Genomic DNA, 19,874 nt, shown 5'->3' with positions numbered 1-19,874 from the left:
GCAATTAGCTGGTTATATAGCCACCGCTATCGATTCCGTACGATCTATGGTTTCGAGGTTGATGTTGGGTTACTTTAACAGCGATTCGTGCTTTAAAAGCACCTCAGCTGATCAATGCATATAAGCACTTAACGGCTAGGTGGTTCTCTACTCTCTATACAAGCGGCCAGTGTGAAATACCTCTCATCACAAGCCTAACTCTCTAGCTTGGTTGCGATTGAATGTTGTGTGAGTTACTCTGCTCATATGCTTTTTTAACGCTGCAGCCTTTACAGACCGTTCAAAGAAGCGTTGGTATCAATAATCACAAGAATTAGACCGGGTGTCAGGTGCTTGTCATCGTATGTATTTCTTTAAGCTTAGTAAAGACTACAGTGGTTGCACCGGATGATACTATACATAGTATTTTCGGGCTCAGCGAGACCATAAATGAGGTCCTTGATTTCGCTGGGAGGTAAGATAGGGGAAGAAGAGCTACTAATCAAGGACGAGGTGTTCGTTATGACATGGATGGTTTGGTGATTTGTTGATGATAAGGGAGCCAATTAGTCTTGGATGACTTGGTGATTCTGTGATTTTTGGTGTTATGTGAGCGAATTGGTTCCTTGCAACTTTGAAATAGGGGGAAGCACGAAGCCTTAGGCAGCAGGAGAAACCAACGTTGTCCATAATATCTACAAAAAGATATCTGTATTCATTTACTCCAAGGACCGAGACGGACATCTAGCGTAAAAGAAACCGAAATCAAGCCAAAAACGTCGTCCGAATCCCAACGGCAATGGCAATCATGACGGCGTTTCAAAAGGTACCAAAATTCGTGACGTGAAGCAATTCATGAGATGTATAAAGGCACCGAGTCCAATTCAGGACGACCAATACGCCAGCCGTGGCTCAGCAAGCCACATCCAACCAAGCTTTTCGAAGAGGGCAATAGCCAGAAACTCAAAGCTACACCACCGAGAAGAGATGAAGGTATATCGTGTAAGCCAGAAGTAGATCCCAACGCCCTTTCACCATGATAACGAAGATCTCCATCGGAGGCAATGTGCACATGTTTGATTAACCGTGATGTACACAAAACCTCCCTGGATCATCCATCTTGACATCCTAACTGCTGCAGACGATGGCCACGGCCGCCATGCGCCAATTCCAATCCATGAGAAGTCGACGCAAAGACAATATGAAAGCAGGCGTGTAAACCATCGACCTAAGAATCCTTGGGCGAAGGGGGCACAAAGGCATCCTGCTCCGATATCTGTCGGTGGGAGACTGGAATGCCGCATTGCTCAAGAAGGTTCTGTGGCTCACGGGCTGGGAGGTGAGAGAGCGGAATGGTGGTCGGACCATCCAGTTGTGTGTCTGCTGGCGCTACTAAGGGAATATCCATAAGGGGTTCCTTAAAGTCGACTTCCGAGGACGCAGAAGGTGCGTTGTTTGCACTGGATGTTAGGACAGCTGTCGAAGGTGCCGCAGCTATATCTGTCCCGCTTCGTGATTCCGCGTTCGCTGCATCCATGTCAGCCATACTTCCCTTCGGTTCACTGAAGCCTGAGTCCTGATGCACCGGCGGACCAAAGCGAAAATCCTCTACCACTCCCTTCGCTTCCGGTGTCCGCTCCTGCGCCGCCTCGAGCTCCAGATCAGCCAGTGCACTGTCATTACTCCGGCGGAGCATCTGTACTCTCTCGTGGAACGACTGCTTCTTCGGCATGTCCATGGAAGCGCCTGGCAATTCGGGCGGCCCGTGGCAGTCTATGGCCGAGATACCCGCGAGCGCCAGAGAATCGATGGCAAGATTGCTGCTCGCCTGCGGCGTCCGAGAATCATCTGTTGATAGACATGGAACGCCTTCTTCGCGTAGATCGAGATCGCTTACGATCGGACGGAGGGAACTTCGTTGGACGAGCGAAGGACCACCATCGATGTAGACGCGCTCCCATTCCCGCTCGAGGCCTGATGGTAGGAGCAAGGTGTCGTGATTCAGCTCGCTGTCGTCGATGGACACAGTCGACGAGTTACGAGCGTAAGGAGAGTGTTCGTACCGCCTCCTGCCACTGCCAATGGGGGATCTTCCACGGCGTCCAACCAGGTAAGAGTGGGAGCTGTCGAACTGATACTCAGTTGAAGGTACGGCATCTGCAAAGGTAAATCCAGTGGACGGAGCGGAGAGGTTCGTAGCCGCATTCCTAGTCCGGTACTCGTCGATATCTTCTCGACCCACAGCTACAGCAGGATCGATATACTCTTTGTCCGAGCGGTGGGTTGATACGCTGTGCCTGAATTCGTCCAGAGGCCTTGCATGCTCTCGGGTAACCTCAGGGAACAGCGTCAGCAAGTGCTCTGCTGATGCTCTTTCTCTGGGCTTGCTGCTTAGGCAAGTCCTAACGATATCTTTGAAGTAAGAAGGTACGTTGTCACTTGCAGATGTGAACTCCAGCGGCCGCTCCTCTCGCTCCGGCTCATCCTGCACTTCGGCCAGAGCCCACAGCACCATGCCGAGCTGGAAGAGATCCGTCTTGACGCCGATGTAGATCGAGATCCTCTGACCGGCGTCGATCCTAGTTGTCAGCTCTGGTGGCTCCCACCCTACGGGACAGCCTCTTCTGTTGATATCGATGATCTTGGCATCATCGTTAGCGTCAACGACGATGTTCGACAGCGTAAAATCTCCTTGTACAAAGCCGCCCCCGTGAATCTCGGATAGGCCTCGCACAATTTGCTTGGCCCAGCGTTCCCGCCTGCCCCAGGACATCGAAGGCGTACCCTTCCGGTCAAACAAAAGGTCAACCAGGGCGCCCTGCTCCGCGTAGGGGATGAGAAGACCCTTGACGACACGGCTATCGTCATCCACGATTAGACCACTGAATGGAATGACGCTCTCTGATCCCTCTAGGTCATGGAGTGCATTGACTTCATAGTTGAACTCGTCCACATTCTCCGGACTGGGTATCTCTTTCTTGATGTATGTACGGCCGCTGACCTTAACTTTGTACACGAAACCGGAAATATGGGACTCGAAATGGACCTGACTTTCCAGGAATCTGGGACAATCAATATGGTTGAAAGATGATAAAGGCGGGTAGGGAATAATCTCATTGACATCCTCAGTAACATGAACGTGGAGCTGGCTGTCTTCCGTTTCTAGTTTAAGATTGGTGACGGTGTCGAAAAATTGTATATCTGGCAAGCTCTCCCGGATTGAGTCGTAGATGCGAAGGATCTTATCTCGTTGGTAGTGTAACGTCTTCAGCTCAGCCTCCAGGGAACCCGATTGGGCGTGACGGTAATCGCAGGATACAGTGACTCGCCGCCATTCGTTCGGCTCCTCAGCGTAGGTAATAAAGAACTTCTCGCGCTCAGACTGGTCTCGGAAGTGCATGCTCAGGTTCAGTATCCATTTGGCCTCCAACTCCTGCACTAGTGTCTCGGAATCCAGACCCACGGACGATGTTTCCTGTTCTACAAATGCGTCGGCGGGTTCAAGAGGCGGCGGCTGATCCGACTGTCCTATCTGCTCCGAGCCATCGCGGGCACCCCTTGCATCCTCTGATGCGTCAGAACTTCTCACTGCCCGAAGCCCGTCCAACGACGTCCCATTGCCCGTGTCTGAAACATCCGGGAAAGACCGTGAAGGCAGAGGGGCAGGCGATGGGGATGAGCATCTCCGAAAGGAGACGGTACCTTGCCGGTCAACGGAGTAGGCTCTCCGCTCTGCAAAGCTGGTCTTGGTGGGCGAAAGTTTCTCGCGACGCTCAGAGTTCTGTCTTCTGAAAGTGATGGGTCTCGGGAGGCTCGGTATCGCCCTTCTCGGTTGCCGCCTCTCTGCAATGCTCGCTCTGTCTTCCCGCTCCCGTCGAGGCAGCTCTTGATTTGTCCACTCAGGCAAGTGCGCGAACTCTCCGTCCTCCTTCTTGAACCAGCTGCCCATCTTCTGCAGCGATAGCCTTCCCCACATGTTCGGCGTCGAGCCAACGGACTCTGGACAAGCGGTTCTCTCGTGGTCGCCGACGAATGAGAAGAAATGCGGCATAACGCTATGCTCGAGAGCCATCCGGTCGAGGAGGATGAGCGTGCAGGTACCGGCAGGCACCTATAACGGCGGAGGCAGAGGAGCTCTTTAGCGCGCCGCCTCGTGTTCCGCACGGAACTCACACAGTGACGCTCGGATCTGCGTGTATCCAGAAATCCATAACGTGTCAATGCAGGATGTTATGTAGGAGGAGCAGAGGAGTAATGGCGTTGAGCCTCGTGAGAATATCTAGGCGCCGTGGTTTAAAAAACTGCAGGCAGGCGTATGTGAGTCTAAGAAAGCGTAAAGTCGCGAATGGATAGGCTCTAGTATGTACAACGTGAGGCTGCAATGGGCTGCGAACGTGTTGTTGCAGTCAACACTTGGGCTGAGGCGGTCAATGCGAGCGGTTGTGGTGCCCCGGCCTGCGTTGTCACGGGCTGAGGCGTAGTCAGCTCAATTCAACCGTGCTGATCTCAGACTCAATTCTTTGAGCATGAGAAAAAACTTTAAGGATAATCTGGAAGATACATTCGAGAATTGAACTCCTTTGGATTTGCTCACACAGCCCCCTTTCTTCCGACCCCCGTCCCCATCAAACCCCTCCACAACCCCCGATCGCACTCCGCAAACCCACGGGCAGGTAGGCCAGCAAGCACCATCGACTTCTGGGCGACCTGCATGAACCTAGCCATGCTCCCGCGACAGCAACGTTCCACTCGCTCGGGGCGCTTGCGTTCCTCGTCTGCTTGCTTCACTGTTCCTTTGTCCTGCATTGGGGCGCCCGTCTCGAGAGATGTGTCAGGCTCAGAGCAGCCGGCGAGTCAGCGGCTGCCACGGGTATGCAGAATAAAGTTTCCTAGGCTGGAGTTTGCCTGACAGCAGTGCCTCGACAGCCTTGTACGGTGGATTCCATTATCATTCTGTCGTCATAGTGATAGAGTTCATGCCATGTCGCGCGTTATGCGCGAGTTTAATTAGAGTTTGAGGTTGGTTCACGCCACGGTTAAGAGGTACCTAAGGCAGGTATTTAGCAAGCCAAACTTGTGATGCGGGCGTTTACTTTGCAAGTGGAGCCCGAGGTTCTGTTCTTGGAAGCACAGTGCCTGACATGAGGACAACATTCATTCGGCTCTCTACACACTGGGCCCAGCGACTGCGTCCGTACATAACTATCAGACAAGAGTGGAGTACAAGCTTGCGACCGCCCCGGCCCCTTAACAAATTTCCTGCTCCAACTCCGACCACCGTGCTTCCATTGTACAGTTACGATGGTATGCATGCGGAACGCAGAAAGCAGCATGCTATGTACCCACACAGATGGCTGCACTATCCCTGGACGCCGAATCTAATGCAATGACCCTGTATCAGAACCCGTGCACCAGAAAGCTTCCAAGTGCGGGCTAAAATGAACGTGGCCGCATATCACACGTGGTTTGGGCCACGAAGCGTAGCCATCTTCATCTTAGCTTGTCCTTGTTCCTCTTACTCAGACCGTAGGGTTAACATCGTCCGCCTCTTCATCCGAGAACTCCGCAGTCTTCTTTTTCGATGGCTTGGCTAGCTGCTTTTTCCATAGGCTGTTGGCCTGATTGCGGTCTAGGTCTGGGAAGACGATATTGAAGACTTCGGAGTACCAGCCTACGGGCTTGCCTTCGATGTCATTCTTGATGTTCTGTGCAAAACATGTCAGTGTATATTGTTACCAAATCATTGAGAGTGGAACCTACCTCAGGCAGTTCCAGCCAATCACTCAGATTATCAGCCGGAAACAGGATCATCTTGGCCCCCGCTCTCCTCGCAGCAACTGTCTTCTCCCTAAGCCCACCAATCCTAAGCACCTTACCCGTAACGGTCAGCTCGCCGGTCATGGCAATCGTCGGGTCCAGCCGTTTGTCTAGCGCCAGACTGAGCAAGCTTGTTGCCATCGTTATACCGGCACTCGGCCCGTCCTTTTGCACCGCGCCCTCAGGACAATGCAAATGTATCCGGGCATGCTCGAAGAACTGGTTTCCAGGGAATTCGCGTGCCATGACTGATTTGGCGAAGCTGTAGGCTATTGACGTCGACTCCTTCATCACATTCTTCAGATTGCCAGTGCGCTCTAGATTGGGCCGAGAGTGAGAGTTCAGTGCCGCCTCTAGGATAGATTCGACGTAGAGGGCGGCACCGCCCATCTGTGTCCATGCCAGACCCATAGCAACGCCGGCAGGGGTGATGTCGTAAAGTCGATCGGACGTGTAAACGGGCGGACCCACGTAGTCCTTCAAGTTGTCCTTGTTAATGGAAACGTGTACAGAGTCGGGAACCTTGAGTGCTATTCGTGGAGTCTCCGTGGTCTCGTTCTCAATGTTCTCGGGCGTTTCCTTGACGTCAGTGGTATCCTTTGATGATTCCAGCTGCGCGGCTTTGCCTTCCTCTGTAAGAGCTTTGTCCTCGGAGAGAACGTCTTCTCCAAGATCTTGGATGATCTTCAGCGCAGACTTCCGGTAGACCTTCTCGATCTGCTTCTTGAGGTTTCGCACACCACTCTCTCGGCAGTACTTGTGGATGAGTTCAGCGATAGCCTCTCTCTCCAGCTGCACATCCGCGTCCTTGAGGCCGCTGAGCTCCTTGGCCGCCGGCGCAAGGTACCGCTCAGCGATTGCCATCTTCTCATCCGCAACGTAGCCCGAGAGCTCGATCATTTCCATACGATCCAGCAATGGTCGAGGTATCGTGTCGGTCATATTTGCCGTGCAGACGAAGAGTACCTTGGAAAGATCGACAGGCACGTCCATGTAGTGGTCTAGGAAAGAATTGTTCTGCTCCGGATCCAACAGCTCCAGAAGTGCTGACGAAGGGTCGCCCTGGTGGCCTCGGCCAATCTTGTCGACTTCGTCAATCAGCACAAGTGGGTTTTCAGTTTGGCATTTCTTCAAAGCCTGGATTATTCTGCCGGGAAGTGCTCCAACGTATGTCCGCCTGTGACCCTTGATCTCGGCCACATCAGTCAGGCCGCCAACGCTGAATCGGTAGTATTGCCGATTGAGTGCCTTTGCAATAGACTTGCCGATACTTGTCTTGCCTACACCTGGCGGACCAACCATGCACAGAATCTTTCCTTCAACCGTCCCTCGAAGCTTACCGACAGCAATAAACTCGAGAATCCGATCTTTGACATCCTTAAGGCCGTGATGGTCTTCGTCCAGGACCCTCATTGCGTTCTTGATGCCAAAGTTTTCGGCGCTCCTCTGACCCCAGGGGATCTGTGTTAGCCAATCCAGGTAATTTCGCGTGACGTTGAATTCTGATGCAGCCGGCTCCAGATGTGCAAGTTTGTTGAGCTCCTCCTCAAACACCTTCTTGACACCGTCAGGCATGGCAAGCTTGTTGGCCTTGTCCCTGAATCTCTCAATGAGTTTGTCTTTACCGTCAGATTCCATGCCCAATTCGCGCTTGATGCCCTTCAGCTGCTCATGCAACCAGTACTCTCGTTGCCGCTTCTGGATCTTGCTCTCGACGTCTTTGACGATCTTCGATTGCAGTTGCATGTTCATGTGTTCCTTCTTGAGGACCTCAAGTGATTTGCTCAGCCGTTGCTCGATGTTCAGTGACGAAAGTGCCTCTTGCAGCTCGTAAGATTCTGCTGCTGCCACGGCCGCGGCGAAATCTGCGAGCTTTCCGGGATCCTCTCCTATGTTGCCGGCGTTCTGGCTCATGGCAAAAGTAGAGATCTGATCCCGAAATAGCGGGTTCATTGTGGCCATCTCTTTACAAACGTTGACGATTTCGGCTACAAGAGCGCGCACAGTGCCGCTCTTCTTATCGAGTGGCTCTTCCGCTAGGTTGTCCACATTGACAAAGCTGACAGGGTACTTACGCAAGAATGACAGCGACTCGTATGGCTGTAGTGCCTTGGATGGCTCCGTAGAGTTCTCCTCAAAGCTAGCCACCACGTCACCTTGCTTGTCTTGTGGTTCTTGCTCCTTGGCCGGCTGATCCTCGAGCGTGGCTTCCGCAGCAGTGGCCTCCGCCTTATTCGTTGTAGCATCTGCTTCGCGGTTGGAAGGTATGAGCGAGGTCATCTTGATCCTACGATGAGGATATAGAACCGCAGTCATGCTCGGCTGCTCGCCTTGCACCGGGAATGCGCTCGTAACTTGGCAGAATGTCCCTACGTCGTATACCTCGTCCATGCTGTCTATCGTGTCCTTGTCCGCGTTGTCGTCCTTCAACATGAATGCACCCACATACGGCTGCCCTCGCTTGACCATCTCATGTATCGCTGTTGCTACAGCCTGGTCGCGTATAGTAATCGCCTTGTAGAATCCCGGAAAGAGTGGGCGCTTGCCGATAGGTATGGCCATAACCTGTGGATAGACCTCCGGCACGGTGGGTTTGGCGAGCGAGCGCTCCGTCTTACTGCGCTTCTTGCTCCCACTATCTCCCCCACTTGATCCTGCATCGCCACCACCGCTTCCTGCTGTTGCGCCCTTGCCGTCTGACGCTGACCGCGATGGTATCGGCTCCGGTGCCTTGCTCTTGAAGTCGACGGTGTTTGTCTCGTCTCGTTCGGGGTTACGGGCTGCTTTCTTCTCCTCCGGGGAAGTATCATCTTTCTCCTTCGCCCCTTCGTGATCCTCTTTGCTCGAGCTGCTGGGCCTTTCTTTCCATCTTGCCGAGGATGTAGAAAAGTTGTACGTAGGAGCTAACGATGATGATGGTCGATATCTGTGTGTTCGAGCGCTACTTCCAGCAACTGATAGGTATTGACTCCGGCTGGCGCAGTGGAAGTGGGAAGATGCTGTCCGCGATACGCTGATTCGGCTTTGAGACGTCTGTCTGAGTGCCACCCTCCAAGGTAGATTCTGGCCGTAAAGCATGCTGGTAAAGGTGAAGGGGAGATTGTTAGAGATGAACACTGAGCCAGGAACACGCTGGGAGAACGAAGAGGGAGAAGTAACGGTGCTGGTGGCGGTAGGATAAAGTCGCCGCGGCTCGATGCAAATGTCGGCGACTTTCCATGACGCCTCGCCGCGATCCTTGGCGGCAAATCTAATCTAATTTAATCTAATCTAATTCACCTGTCTTTTTTGACCGAGCATTCACACCTCAACTCGACTTATGAGCACAAACATTATCAGTGTATGGGAGCACTTTTCGCGCCACATCCGACTGCAAAATGAGCTCACGTAATGCAGGTAGGCTACCTTGCCCGTCCAAGGCGCAAGGCACACTTCACAGTATCCTTATGAGATGAGCTATACGCTTCGTCACTCTTCAAAGCACACTTGCCTGAAGAACAGATCTACCCTCAGCTCTTTTGCAACTGATAATCTGGCTGTCATGAACGCATTCCAAACCTACCGCAGACCTTTATGGTCGCGAGCAGTGAACAGAGTAACTACACGGGAAGCGCTAATCACGAACCCTGCATAGGGCTGTAAGCTCTGCAGAGGCTCCTTCAGGTTGGATGGCTCACTGAGCCGTCAGTTGCCAAAGCCTTCCTTCACCTTGCGATATGCAATTACTCATACATCTTGACTTCATCGTTCCTTATCACGCATGGCTTCCATCATCTCGAACGAAGAGAACACCTTCATGCTTAACGTTCATGCGGTCTGTAGGACTTTTTAGAGTCACTGGGCTGGAATTTCCTCCCGGTTATATAAAGAGCTCGGATTAAGAAGTCGATGCAGCACTGTCAAACTTCTATCGTTGGCTTTGAGCCTCTATTGAGACATTATTCATGCCCTTGTCCCCTAGCTGCGCTGCGTCACAGCGTCTTGAGCATCTGTCGTTTCTTACTACAGCTACTGATGGAGTCTCGTTTTCGTAGAGGAAGGTTCGGGCAGTGGTCCTGAGCAGACGAAACGACTCAAACCCACCGGCACTATATCGACGCGCCACAGTTATGACGAATGTCCTCACCATAACAGGATGTACACCCCTTGTAACGGCAGGACAACATGCGGCGGACCCTGCCAGCGGAATGCCGTTGTCGCCACTCAAGGATATCTGGCTACTTGCAAGGAGCATCAATTTCAGCTTCGCCCCGCGTCGCAATGCGAAGCAATCGCATCCTGTGGAGAAAAGTGCCTTCGTCGAATTCCATGGTCACCGCCATACTACCATCAGTAAGTCGCCTTTCAGTCCTGGGCCTTCGACCATTAAGAGAGCGAATAACAACAAGTGGCTAAAGCGTGATGCTGTCTGTCTCGCCCTGTCTCTAAGCGATGATATATAGCCAACCTTCATCCATCAGCAACAGATGCCTTAGAATATCGTCAGTCGATAGAACGTCAGTGCTAATCACATCACAGACTATGCCAGTTGCACGAAGACTTCCCACATCCTTGCTACATGCTCAAATTGCCGACAGAGATACGCCTGCGCATTTTCGAGTACCTCTTGCCTTCCAGAGCGCTGTCCTATGAATGGCCAGACTCAGATGATGATTCAGAAGTCTACGAGTCGGCAGCGTGTGAGCTGGGCGATTGGAATATGTCGTTGCTGCTTGTCAATCGTCAGATCCATCAAGAGGCCTCGAGCACACTCTACGGGCAAGCGAGATTCTCTGTAGACCTAAATTCCGAGCGCATCTTGATTCCAGGCGCCCGCTATTATGTCGATCCTGTTAGTTCTGACACCAATCCCTATGGCCAGGGCTGGAAAGCAGATCTTACGGTTTTGCCGTACAGAAAGATCCAGAGGTTCTACGTGGAGGTCACCGTTCCTTACGAGCTCGATACATCGACACCGAGCCAATGGGAGCAGGCGCTCTACGATGTCCGTGACAACGTGCGCAGACTAGTGGCGCTTCTCCTGGAGGTCAATCGCATCCGTGAGTTGAGGATCGTGGTGTCGCTGTATACCTGCAAACTCCGGTTTGAGTCCGTTGTCGCTCCTGCGAAATGGCTTCTCGAGCCCCTTTGGTCTCTCCGCAACGTAGTACGAGTAGATCTTGAAGACATAGAGCTCTTGCACCGCTCTCTTCCATTCGATCATGAGAGCCACAAGTACAGCAAGACTCTGATAGGCACGAAGAGCATGAAGGGCCCTTTGGATAAGTCCGAGATGGAACCCTACGACACGGAGTGGTCGGCTTATGTGAAGGAGAAGGAAGCACTGTTTCCCAGCACGACCGTCGCGCCAGCAACTCCACACGAGGTTATTGGGGCGTATGAGAGGATCACTAATGCGGCGGTCGCGTTAAGGGACGTGGTACCATGTGGTGCGGAGTGGGGGATAAACCGAAGCGAGCATCTGACTCAACTCAAAGACATCCTGCACCTGGCCCGAGTTGCACGAGAGAATGAGAATCTTAACGAGTTGGGTAAAATCGGAACGAAACTTCCGGAGATCTGGGATGGAGTTCTACGCCAACAAGAGGACAGGCGAGCTCTCGTCGATGGGAAGGTTTCCTGTCTGAGAGCGGAAGAGATTACCAATTTCAAGATTACCAAGTACTTCAAGTCCATCTCGCAAGCCAATGACTGAAGCAGTCGCCGCCAGCTTCACGACTCACACAACCTACTCCTGGCTTACACTTGCGTATTTCGCTCGTTGGCTCTCACAGATCAGCGCCTTTCTGCATCACACCACAGCTGTTGCTCGAATTGTCTTGTCCTCGCTTGTCATGTATGGGAGCCGGATCATTCTCACCTGTAGTTTAGAAGTAACTGGTATCGCGCCGGCATTCTCACTTAGAGAGAGTAGTCGAACGGCAGTCAACGATGTGGAGTGCTACATGGCTGATGAGGAAGTCTGAGCTGAAAGGTGCTACGGAATTTATAGATTACCACAGACACGATGAAATTTGAGCCACAGCTTGAATGCAAGGTACAAACATTTAGTCCCATTGTACCGCAACACTGAGCAGAGTGAGAAGTAACAGCCTCGAGATTAAAGCACTGTTCACCACGCTTCAAACTTAGCAAGATGCGTGGTTCGAACATGTGCTGCAGCCACACCGCAGGTGATTCTCCGCACCAGGGACACGGCGAACTCTCGGACCTCTGACTACAGCGTGCACGCATCAACCGCGTGATAGCGGAATATTTTCATATCGCTTCCGTTCAAGATATGGTGGGACACTGCGATGTGTGCAGGGCTCTATCGGTTTTCGCGTGATCACGTGTCGGAGCCCATCACCGAAGGCTCCGTCCTCGTCCCCACAGTGCGGCTGGGCTAAGCCTATCCAGCATTAGCAGCATCTATCCCTGCATCGTCCAGCGTCATCCGTTCAGGGTCCGCGTCTGCGAAAAGGTACGGGAAGCTCTGAGGAAGAGCTGCCCCATGGAACTCTGTCCCGAACACCACGCTTGCATATCCATGGGGAGCATCGCCTTCAACAAGCCTCCCTAACGACACAGTTCTGACCTCCTATATCGCTCTGGCTTCTTCTTTGACTCAGCTTCAAGGATGCCGCCTCGCGCTCGCGTGGTTCAGGAGGACTCGAGGACCGACAGCCCATCTCTGAAGGAGAAGCTCGCTGCTAATGGCCACACAACAAATGGACGGAGAGCGCGGAATGGAGCCGCAGCTGCAGCGAACGGAAGCTCACTGAAAGAGGTCGTGTCTGCTGCGGCAGATGGCAAGTCTGCAGCAACCAGCAGCGGTGCGCAGAACACACAGATTGGCAATTCCGGGGTAAGCCATCCCAGCTCTGTCCTCGCTCTTCGAGGAGTCCATCGACTGACACAATTGCTTCTGAACAGTTGTCGTGGAAAACTGAAGACCGCTCCCTCCTCCAAGCCTACCGCACCATCCATTCGCTCAACACACCCGCCGCCTTTCACCAACCCCTTAGCCACATAGTCCTCAGCCAAGGCATCGGCAAATACTCCCCCACGATGGCACGGCAAAGGGCGAAAAGGAGAATCAGCAAGGACCAGCTAGCGCTCGCAATTCGGAAGAACTTCAATGCGCTGGCTGTGAAGGAGGACGAGGTTACGCTGGCTCTTCTGTATAGAGTCAAGGAGAAAGGTATGGCATACGGCCCTCGAAACAAAGCTCATGTGCTTACACCGAGACAGATAAGGAGTTTCGCAGGCGATTTACGCCCCGTAAACCGGCGAGTTGATACCGCCCTACGGGGCGACTTGGGAAGCTTGTACAGGCGCAACAAGGCGTTAACACGAGGAATTGTATACCCGATGGGCAGGCATATCTAGGATTCGATGGGGGTATATGGCGGGAATCCAGGACATTGCTTGGGATGGAGATTGATCACCACCTGGATACGGGGTCTTGCATCCGCTTCGCGCGTTCGCGTCTTCACGTTTTGCCTTCGCAACGATTAACATTTTTTCTTTCAGCATAGTTCGGAACCGGTTCGGTTCGGAGCTCTAAGCGGAGTATAGGACTACACATGTATCCATAATATAGATACCATATTTCCCCCAGTATTTCTCAACATGAGATTGCATATCAACATTTCCAACGCGAGGCTTCATCCCATGGGAATTTCTAGAAAGGTGCACGGGCCACAATTTTCCGGCGGCCAATCCTGCGACGTCCGCGAACTTTTTGATGGCCATCTCGAAGTTTGTCTATGGCATCTCCGCTTAACAGCACGTCGGGTCACTTCTCACGCATTGAACATCATCTTCTAAGATACTCGCTATGAGTGTCGTTGCGCCAGGCTTTTCGCTGAAAGCCGCTCTCCCCGTCCGCTCTGTTGCCGCATCATGGACCTGTCAGAGGCAGAGCAACCGGCAAAGACGGAGCATAAGCACTGAATCGCGATGGAATAGTCCCCGACAGGTTCGACGGCGTCAGCTACCGCAATCTCATCGAGTGAGGGTAGGTAGCCCTTTAAACGGCTTATAACAACCCCATCCGGAGCAAGACTAACATCCCCATCTTCAGGCCTTCCACGCATCGCCCACGTCCCTCGCAGCCAAGAACCCATACAGCGTCCTCGGCGTCAACAAAGAAGCTTCCGCCGCCGACATCAAGAAGGCCTACTACGGTCTCGCGAAGAAGTACCACCCCGATACGAATAAGGACCCCACCGCGAAGGAGAAATTTACCGAGGCGCAAACCGCATACGAGACCCTCTCCGATCCCAAGAAGAAGGAAGCCTACGACACTTACGGCGACGCCGCTTTTGGTCAAGGTGGGCCCGGCTTCGATCCAACTGGTGGCACAGGAGGCAACCCGTTCGCCGGCGCTGGAGGGTTTGCCGGCTTCGGCGGCTTCGGCACTGCAGGAGGGGGATTTGGGGCCGAGTTCAACTTTGAGGACCTCTTCGCCGGTGCTTTTGGTGCGGATGCGCGGAGAGGAGGCAGGGGTGGGCGGAGGACTCGAGGATCGCCGTTCCAGGAAGAGATACTGGTGGGAGAGGACATTGAAGTGCAGACCAACATCTCGTTTGCGGATGCGGCGAAGGGGACGACGAAGGACATCTTTGTGACCCCGCTGGTCGAGTGCAAGACGTGTACGGGCACCGGACTGAAGAAAGGGACGAAGCGGACGGAGTGCAAGAGTTGCAAGGGCACGGGTCAAAAAATACACTTCATGCAGCAGGGCTTCCAGATGGCGAGCACCTGCGGCGCTTGTGGTGGAGCAGGGGTGGTCACACCTCCTGGCAGCGAGTGCCGCACGTGTGGCGGCGAGGGCGCTGTAAGGGAAAAGAGGACAGTCACAATAGACATACCCGGCGGAGTGGAAGATGGAATGCGACTGCGCGTCTCCGGCGAAGGCGATGCGCCGCTGAGTGGGCAAGCGACGGGCTCTAATGTGCGGACGGCGAAAGGCGACCTCTACGTCTTTATCCGCGTCGCCGCGGATCCCAAATTCAGCCGCAACGGTGCAGACATACTATACACGGCGTCGATACCGCTTACCACCGCTGTCCTAGGCGGCGAAATTCACGTACCAACTCTAGACGGTGATGTTAGAGTGAAGGTGCCCACAGGAACAGGCACGGGAGACAAGATCACGCTGGGCGGCATGGGCATGAAGCAGCTGAACAGCCGGAGAGGAGCAAAGGGTGATCTGCGGGTCGAGTTCAAGGTCAACATGCCGAAATACCTCAGCGCGAACCAACGGACTATTGTTGAGATGCTGGCGGACGAGATGGGAGACAAGACGGCGAAGCGGATCATGAACATCGGAAAGTACGCGAAACCGAACCCCGACTCTCAGGCCGGTGGTAAAACGGCTGCCCCGACACCAGAGGATGAGCACAAGAATGAGGGGTTTCTGAAGAGCGCGTGGCATAACCTGACGGGACAGCACAAGCATCTGAACTCGGATGGGAAGCCGCAAAAACCGGACGAGGAGGAGCCCAAGAAGGCGTCGGGCTCTGGCTCTGGGTGAACAACGTGTAATACTCCCACTCCATTATCTTCTCCTGCACAGTGTTTGTATTTAGCGTTGGGCGACGTTTCCGCCAGGGTTTGCAACCGTCCTGGAGCGCATTGCAGGCGTTGGTTCGTACCGCCGTCTAGATGTACCAGTAGAGTGTTGTAGCATATCCTGTAGAATAGCTATCTCTCCTCAAACGGTAGAGTTCGATCTATGTAGTTTGATGCAGCGCTTACAGAGACCATTCGGAAGCCATGCATCCAGTCCAGAACATGACCCCGCCGTTTTAGCGGGCGTTCAGAAACACGTCCAGTGGCTGCACCCGGCGCGTATTTGGATCAAGCAAGAAACGTAAGGCCGCAGATACGGTCCGCTCTTCCCAAACCGCTTCGGTAGCACACCTAGAACAATTGTACAGACGGAGGTACACTCGGCTCTGGTCAACACCATCCCTCTATCCCAAGATCCTTCACAGGTGGCATCACATCCCGAGACGCTGACCGCCTAAAGTCGACAAGGTAACTCTCACACAACACCACATCGGCGTCAGCATCACCCGAAACAGCAAGAAGAAGGTCTGGCTCCATCGTTGGTAGCTAAGGTAGCTATCCGGCAAACCACGTAACCACACGTACCTGCGCCTTGCCTACCCCGGGTTCGCTGCATCCCTACGTCGCAAAGAGACTACCTACAGTACCGCTCCGATGTCTGCGAACTTCCAGTAAGAGGAGTAGCAAGATCTGCTTAGTTCTTGGGTGCATCACCGGGACGAGGGTGCCAGCGCGTGGCGGGCTTCACCACTCTCTTGAAGCCGGCTCCGGAGGGTCGTCGTTCCAACATATCCACCCACAGTAGTTTCGAGAACCTCCACATAGCCAGCGTCCGCAGGAGCCATATCGACCACCGCAGCCATGATGGCGCAAGCGCCTATGATATCTAGTCCGCTCAAGCAGACCAACGAGATCGACTGGATCGCGCCGCTGAAGGGCTACATACGGCAGACGTACGGCGATGATCCGGAGCGGTATGCCGAGGAATGCGCGACGCTGAACAGGCTGCGTCAGGATATGCGAGGTGCTGGGAAGGACAGTGCTGCCGGACGGGACCTGCTATACAGATACTACGGACAGCTGGAGCTACTGGACCTGAGATTTCCGGTAGATGAAAACCATATTAAGATCTCCTTCACATGGTGAGAGCGCGCCCAGGCGGTTAGATTATACCCGGTCTATCTTGGGTGCTGATAAGTATGCTTTAATAGGTTCGATGCATTCACCCACAAGCCGACCTCGCAATACTCCCTGGCCTACGAGAAGGCCTCCATCATCTTCAACATATCCGCCGTCCTGTCCTGCCATGCCGCGAATCAGGATCGCCATGAAGACACCGGACTCAAAACTGCCTACCACTCCTTCCAGGCCTCGGCCGGCATGTTCACCTACATCAATGACAACTTTCTCCACGCTCCTTCCACAGACTTAAGCCGAGACACAGTCAAGACGTTGATTGCGATAATGCTAGCCCAGGGCCAGGAAGTGTTCCTAGAAAAGCAGATTGCAGACGGCAAAAAGGTCGGCCTCCTAGCGAAGCTTGCTAGCCAAGCAGCCTTCCTGTACGCACAGGCGGTCGAAGGTGTGCAAGACAACGTGAACAAGGCGATTTTCGAGAAGGTGTGGTTGTTGGTCACGCAAGTAAGAGGAGCTCGCCTTGTAGCCGGCTCGCCACCGCTTACAGAAGGATACAGATCAAGTCGAATTACATCTCTTCTTTGGCTCAGTACTATCAGGCACTAGCGGATGATGACGCCAACGCTCATGGAACAGCGATTTGCAGGCTACAAGTAGCTGAAGGACTGGCCCGCGATGCCAACAGGATCGCCAACACCTTTCCAGCATCAGTCCCCTCGAATTCCAACCTAAGTTCAGAAACAGGTACGGTACTCGCAGACATGACGAAGCGGCATTACGCGATCTGCCAAGAGAAGACTGCAGAGTTCATCAAGGACAACGACTTCATCTACCACCAGCCGATACCAGGCGAGGCAGCACTTTCCGCAATACCCAAGCTTCCCGCCGCAAAGGCAATACCTGTCAGCGAGCTGTATCAAGGCCAGGATGTGGGGAGGATAATAGGACCGGACATTTTCCAGAAGATTGTCCCAATGTCCGTGACCGAGTCCGCTAGTCTCTACGATGAAGAGAAAGCGAAGCTGATCCGGGCTGAGAGCGAGCGGGTGGAGATTGCCAACGATGAGATGGCAGCGAGTCTCGACTATCTCAAGCTTCCAGATAGCCTGAACGTCCTCAAAGGGGGGATGGATCAGGAGATGACCGTCGACGATGAATTCCACAAATGGTGCCAGGAACTTGCGGGACATGCGCCGTTCACCAATGCATTCGATCAGCTCAATGCGGACAAGTCGAGTATCACAAGTATACTGGACCAGTGTATGAAGTCCTTGGATCAGGAAGAGAGTGTCTGCGAGAAGATGCGGTCGAAGTACGGTGCGGCGTGGACGCAGCAGCCGAGTTCCAGACTCACAGCAACCCTCCGGAGTGACATAAGGAATTATCGAGCTGCTGTTGAGGAGGCCAGCACAAGTGATGCGCAGCTATACAGCACGTTCAGACAATACGAATCGGATTTCGACGAGATGCGATCCGCAGGGGAGACAGATGAAGCTGATGTACTGTACCAGAGGGCTATGATAAAAGCTGGTGCGGGCCGGGGCAAAGGCAAGGGTGGGGCAGGCAGTGCGAGCCCTGGTGGGGAAGGCAACCTGTTAGGAGACGACTTCGACGACGGGCCAAGTGTAGCAGATCAAATTGCGCGCGTCGAAGAGCTGTTGCGGAAGCTCAATCTCATCAAGCGGGAGCGCGCGCAGGTCTTGAAGGATCTGAAGGAGAAGGTAGGGTTTGGAATTATCCTGCTGTATGTTCTACAGCTCACATTGACAGGTTCACAACGACGACATCTCGAATGTCCTGATCCTAAATAAAAAGACCAACCAAGAACAGCAGCTATTCAAGGCTGAGCTCGACAAGTTCCGACCCCACCAAACCCGCCTCCTGCAAGCGAACCACAAGCAAACCTCTCTCATGAAAGAGCTCACCCGCACCTACAGCGACCTCCTCCAGGACAAACGCGTACGTGCCGAGCAGAGCAAATACGAAGCCTTTTCGCGCCAGCGCAACTCCGTAATGACCAAATACCGTAAAGTGTACCACGCCTTTAACGACCTCATAGCTGGTCTTCAGCGCGCGCAGGGCTTCTACTCAGAAATGAAAGACACAGTCGAGAGTCTTCAGAAGAACGTCGAGACATTTGTCAACAACCGCCGCTCCGAGGGCGGCCAGCTGCTAACCGCGATCGAGAACTCCAAGAAGGCGAGCGGCAACGCGCAGGCGGACCTGGAGCACGAGAGGCTTCAGCGACTGATGGAGCGCATGTCAACCGATCCGTCGAGTTCCCCGACCTCTCCGCAGCGCATCAAACAGGAAGCTAGACCCCCACCGCTCCAGCAGCAACAAAGGGAATCCTACCAGCCGGCCTACAACACCGCCGCCTCACCACCAGCAACGCCCCGCTACCCCATCTCAAGTCAATACGGCATGCAATCTCTCCCACCACAAGCATACCCCCACCAAGCCCCCCCCACAAACGGCTCCTTCCAGCAGTTCAGCCCCCCACCTCGCCAACGCGAATCCTACGCCACCCCCTCCTCCTCCTCCCAGCCCTACAACCCCAACACCTACGGCCCGGTCTCCCCGCCCGCGACACAGCAGTACTTCTCCCCACCACCGGGCCAGTACCACACTGCCCAGCAACAGCAACAGCAGCAGCCACAACACCACTCCCAGCACTTCTCAGGCATCCCGCCAGGCTACGTGCCCCCGCCTCCACCGCCGGGTCCGCCGCCAGGCCAGCTCGACTTCTCGGGCTTGACGGCAGGCGCGTATCCGGCTGGTCCCGGGGGGTATGCGCAGAATGCGAGGCAGGGAAGGGGAAGCTCGCAGTATCAGCAGGGCGGGCAGCAGGGGCAGGGGGATCCGTGGGCCGGGCTGAGCGGGTGGAAGTAGGGGAGGTTTTTGTTGTTCCGACGGTTTTTTTTGCTTCTTGTGTTTGGAAAGGGCGGGGGGGGGGTTTTTGGGGAGCTTGTGCGTGGGGGCGTGTTGGTTGTGAGCGGGCGGCATTTTTGTCATGGGTGGTGTTTTGTGTCTTTTGCGGGGGTTTCTGTGTCTTCTTTTGCGCGGAAGGGGAGGGGAGAGAGAGCGGATGAAAGGTATGATGGACAGTATCAAGATGAGACCCTCGTCCTCGGTGGATTTACATTCAGGCATTCACGGCGCCGTTGCTGGTTACCTGCTCAACCTGTTAGGAGTGCCGAGTGACCCCCAGCAGAGCGAATTACGTTGTTACAGAGTAAACTCCAGCAAGAGTAAAACCATTGTGATGGCAAACATACCGGCACCAGCTGTACGGCCTCAATAGCACACCCTTACGACCTCTTGATATGCCTGACATACCTTTTGCCTTTTTAGTTGTGCAGTCCCGGAAACTTTGCAGG

The 19,874-nt window shown here is 53.9% G+C and overlaps 6 protein-coding genes across 6 annotated transcripts; 4 read left to right on the top strand and 2 right to left on the bottom strand.

Annotated features, from left to right (window-relative positions):
* Window positions 1-1,207: 1,207 nt before the first annotated feature.
* Window positions 1,208-4,051, bottom strand: W97_05374 (serine/threonine protein kinase; the record flags this gene model as incomplete). Its single annotated transcript, XM_007783258.1, has 1 exon — window positions 1,208-4,051. One exon carries the CDS (start codon window positions 4,049-4,051, stop codon window positions 1,208-1,210), a length of 2,844 nt encoding a protein of 947 aa, XP_007781448.1.
* Window positions 4,052-5,498: 1,447 nt separating this feature from the next.
* On the bottom strand, window positions 5,499-8,874 carry W97_05373 (lon protease like, mitochondrial; the record flags this gene model as incomplete). Its single annotated transcript, XM_007783257.1, has 2 exons — window positions 5,499-5,684; window positions 5,740-8,874. The coding sequence occupies 2 exons, from the start codon at window positions 8,872-8,874 to the stop codon at window positions 5,499-5,501; spliced, it is 3,321 nt and encodes a 1,106-aa protein (XP_007781447.1).
* A 1,480-nt stretch (window positions 8,875-10,354) lies between these two features.
* On the top strand, window positions 10,355-11,491 carry W97_05372 (uncharacterized protein; the record flags this gene model as incomplete). Its single annotated transcript, XM_007783256.1, has 1 exon — window positions 10,355-11,491. The coding sequence occupies one exon, from the start codon at window positions 10,355-10,357 to the stop codon at window positions 11,489-11,491; it is 1,137 nt and encodes a 378-aa protein (XP_007781446.1).
* Window positions 11,492-12,415: 924 nt separating this feature from the next.
* Window positions 12,416-13,076, top strand: W97_05371 (uncharacterized protein; the record flags this gene model as incomplete). Its single annotated transcript, XM_007783255.1, has 3 exons — window positions 12,416-12,643; window positions 12,712-12,979; window positions 13,030-13,076. The coding sequence occupies 3 exons, from the start codon at window positions 12,416-12,418 to the stop codon at window positions 13,074-13,076; spliced, it is 543 nt and encodes a 180-aa protein (XP_007781445.1).
* Window positions 13,077-13,618: 542 nt separating this feature from the next.
* W97_05370 (uncharacterized protein) lies at window positions 13,619-15,319 on the top strand (the record flags this gene model as incomplete). Its single annotated transcript, XM_007783254.1, has 2 exons — window positions 13,619-13,798; window positions 13,865-15,319. The coding sequence occupies 2 exons, from the start codon at window positions 13,619-13,621 to the stop codon at window positions 15,317-15,319; spliced, it is 1,635 nt and encodes a 544-aa protein (XP_007781444.1).
* A 902-nt stretch (window positions 15,320-16,221) lies between these two features.
* On the top strand, window positions 16,222-19,386 carry W97_05369 (uncharacterized protein; the record flags this gene model as incomplete). The annotated part of the gene is made up of 4 exons (XM_007783253.1): window positions 16,222-16,499; window positions 16,569-16,998; window positions 17,052-18,215; window positions 18,265-19,386. 4 exons carry the CDS (start codon window positions 16,222-16,224, stop codon window positions 19,384-19,386), a joined length of 2,994 nt encoding a protein of 997 aa, XP_007781443.1.
* Between the last annotated feature and the right edge of the window lie 488 nt (window positions 19,387-19,874).

The sequence above is a fragment of the Coniosporium apollinis genome (assembly GCF_000281105.1).
Source record: "Coniosporium apollinis CBS 100218 chromosome Unknown supercont1.25, whole genome shotgun sequence".
Classification (NCBI taxonomy): domain Eukaryota; kingdom Fungi; phylum Ascomycota; class Dothideomycetes; genus Coniosporium; species Coniosporium apollinis.
Note: the sequence above shows the minus strand (reverse complement) of the source record. Positions and strands in the feature narration are given on the sequence as shown.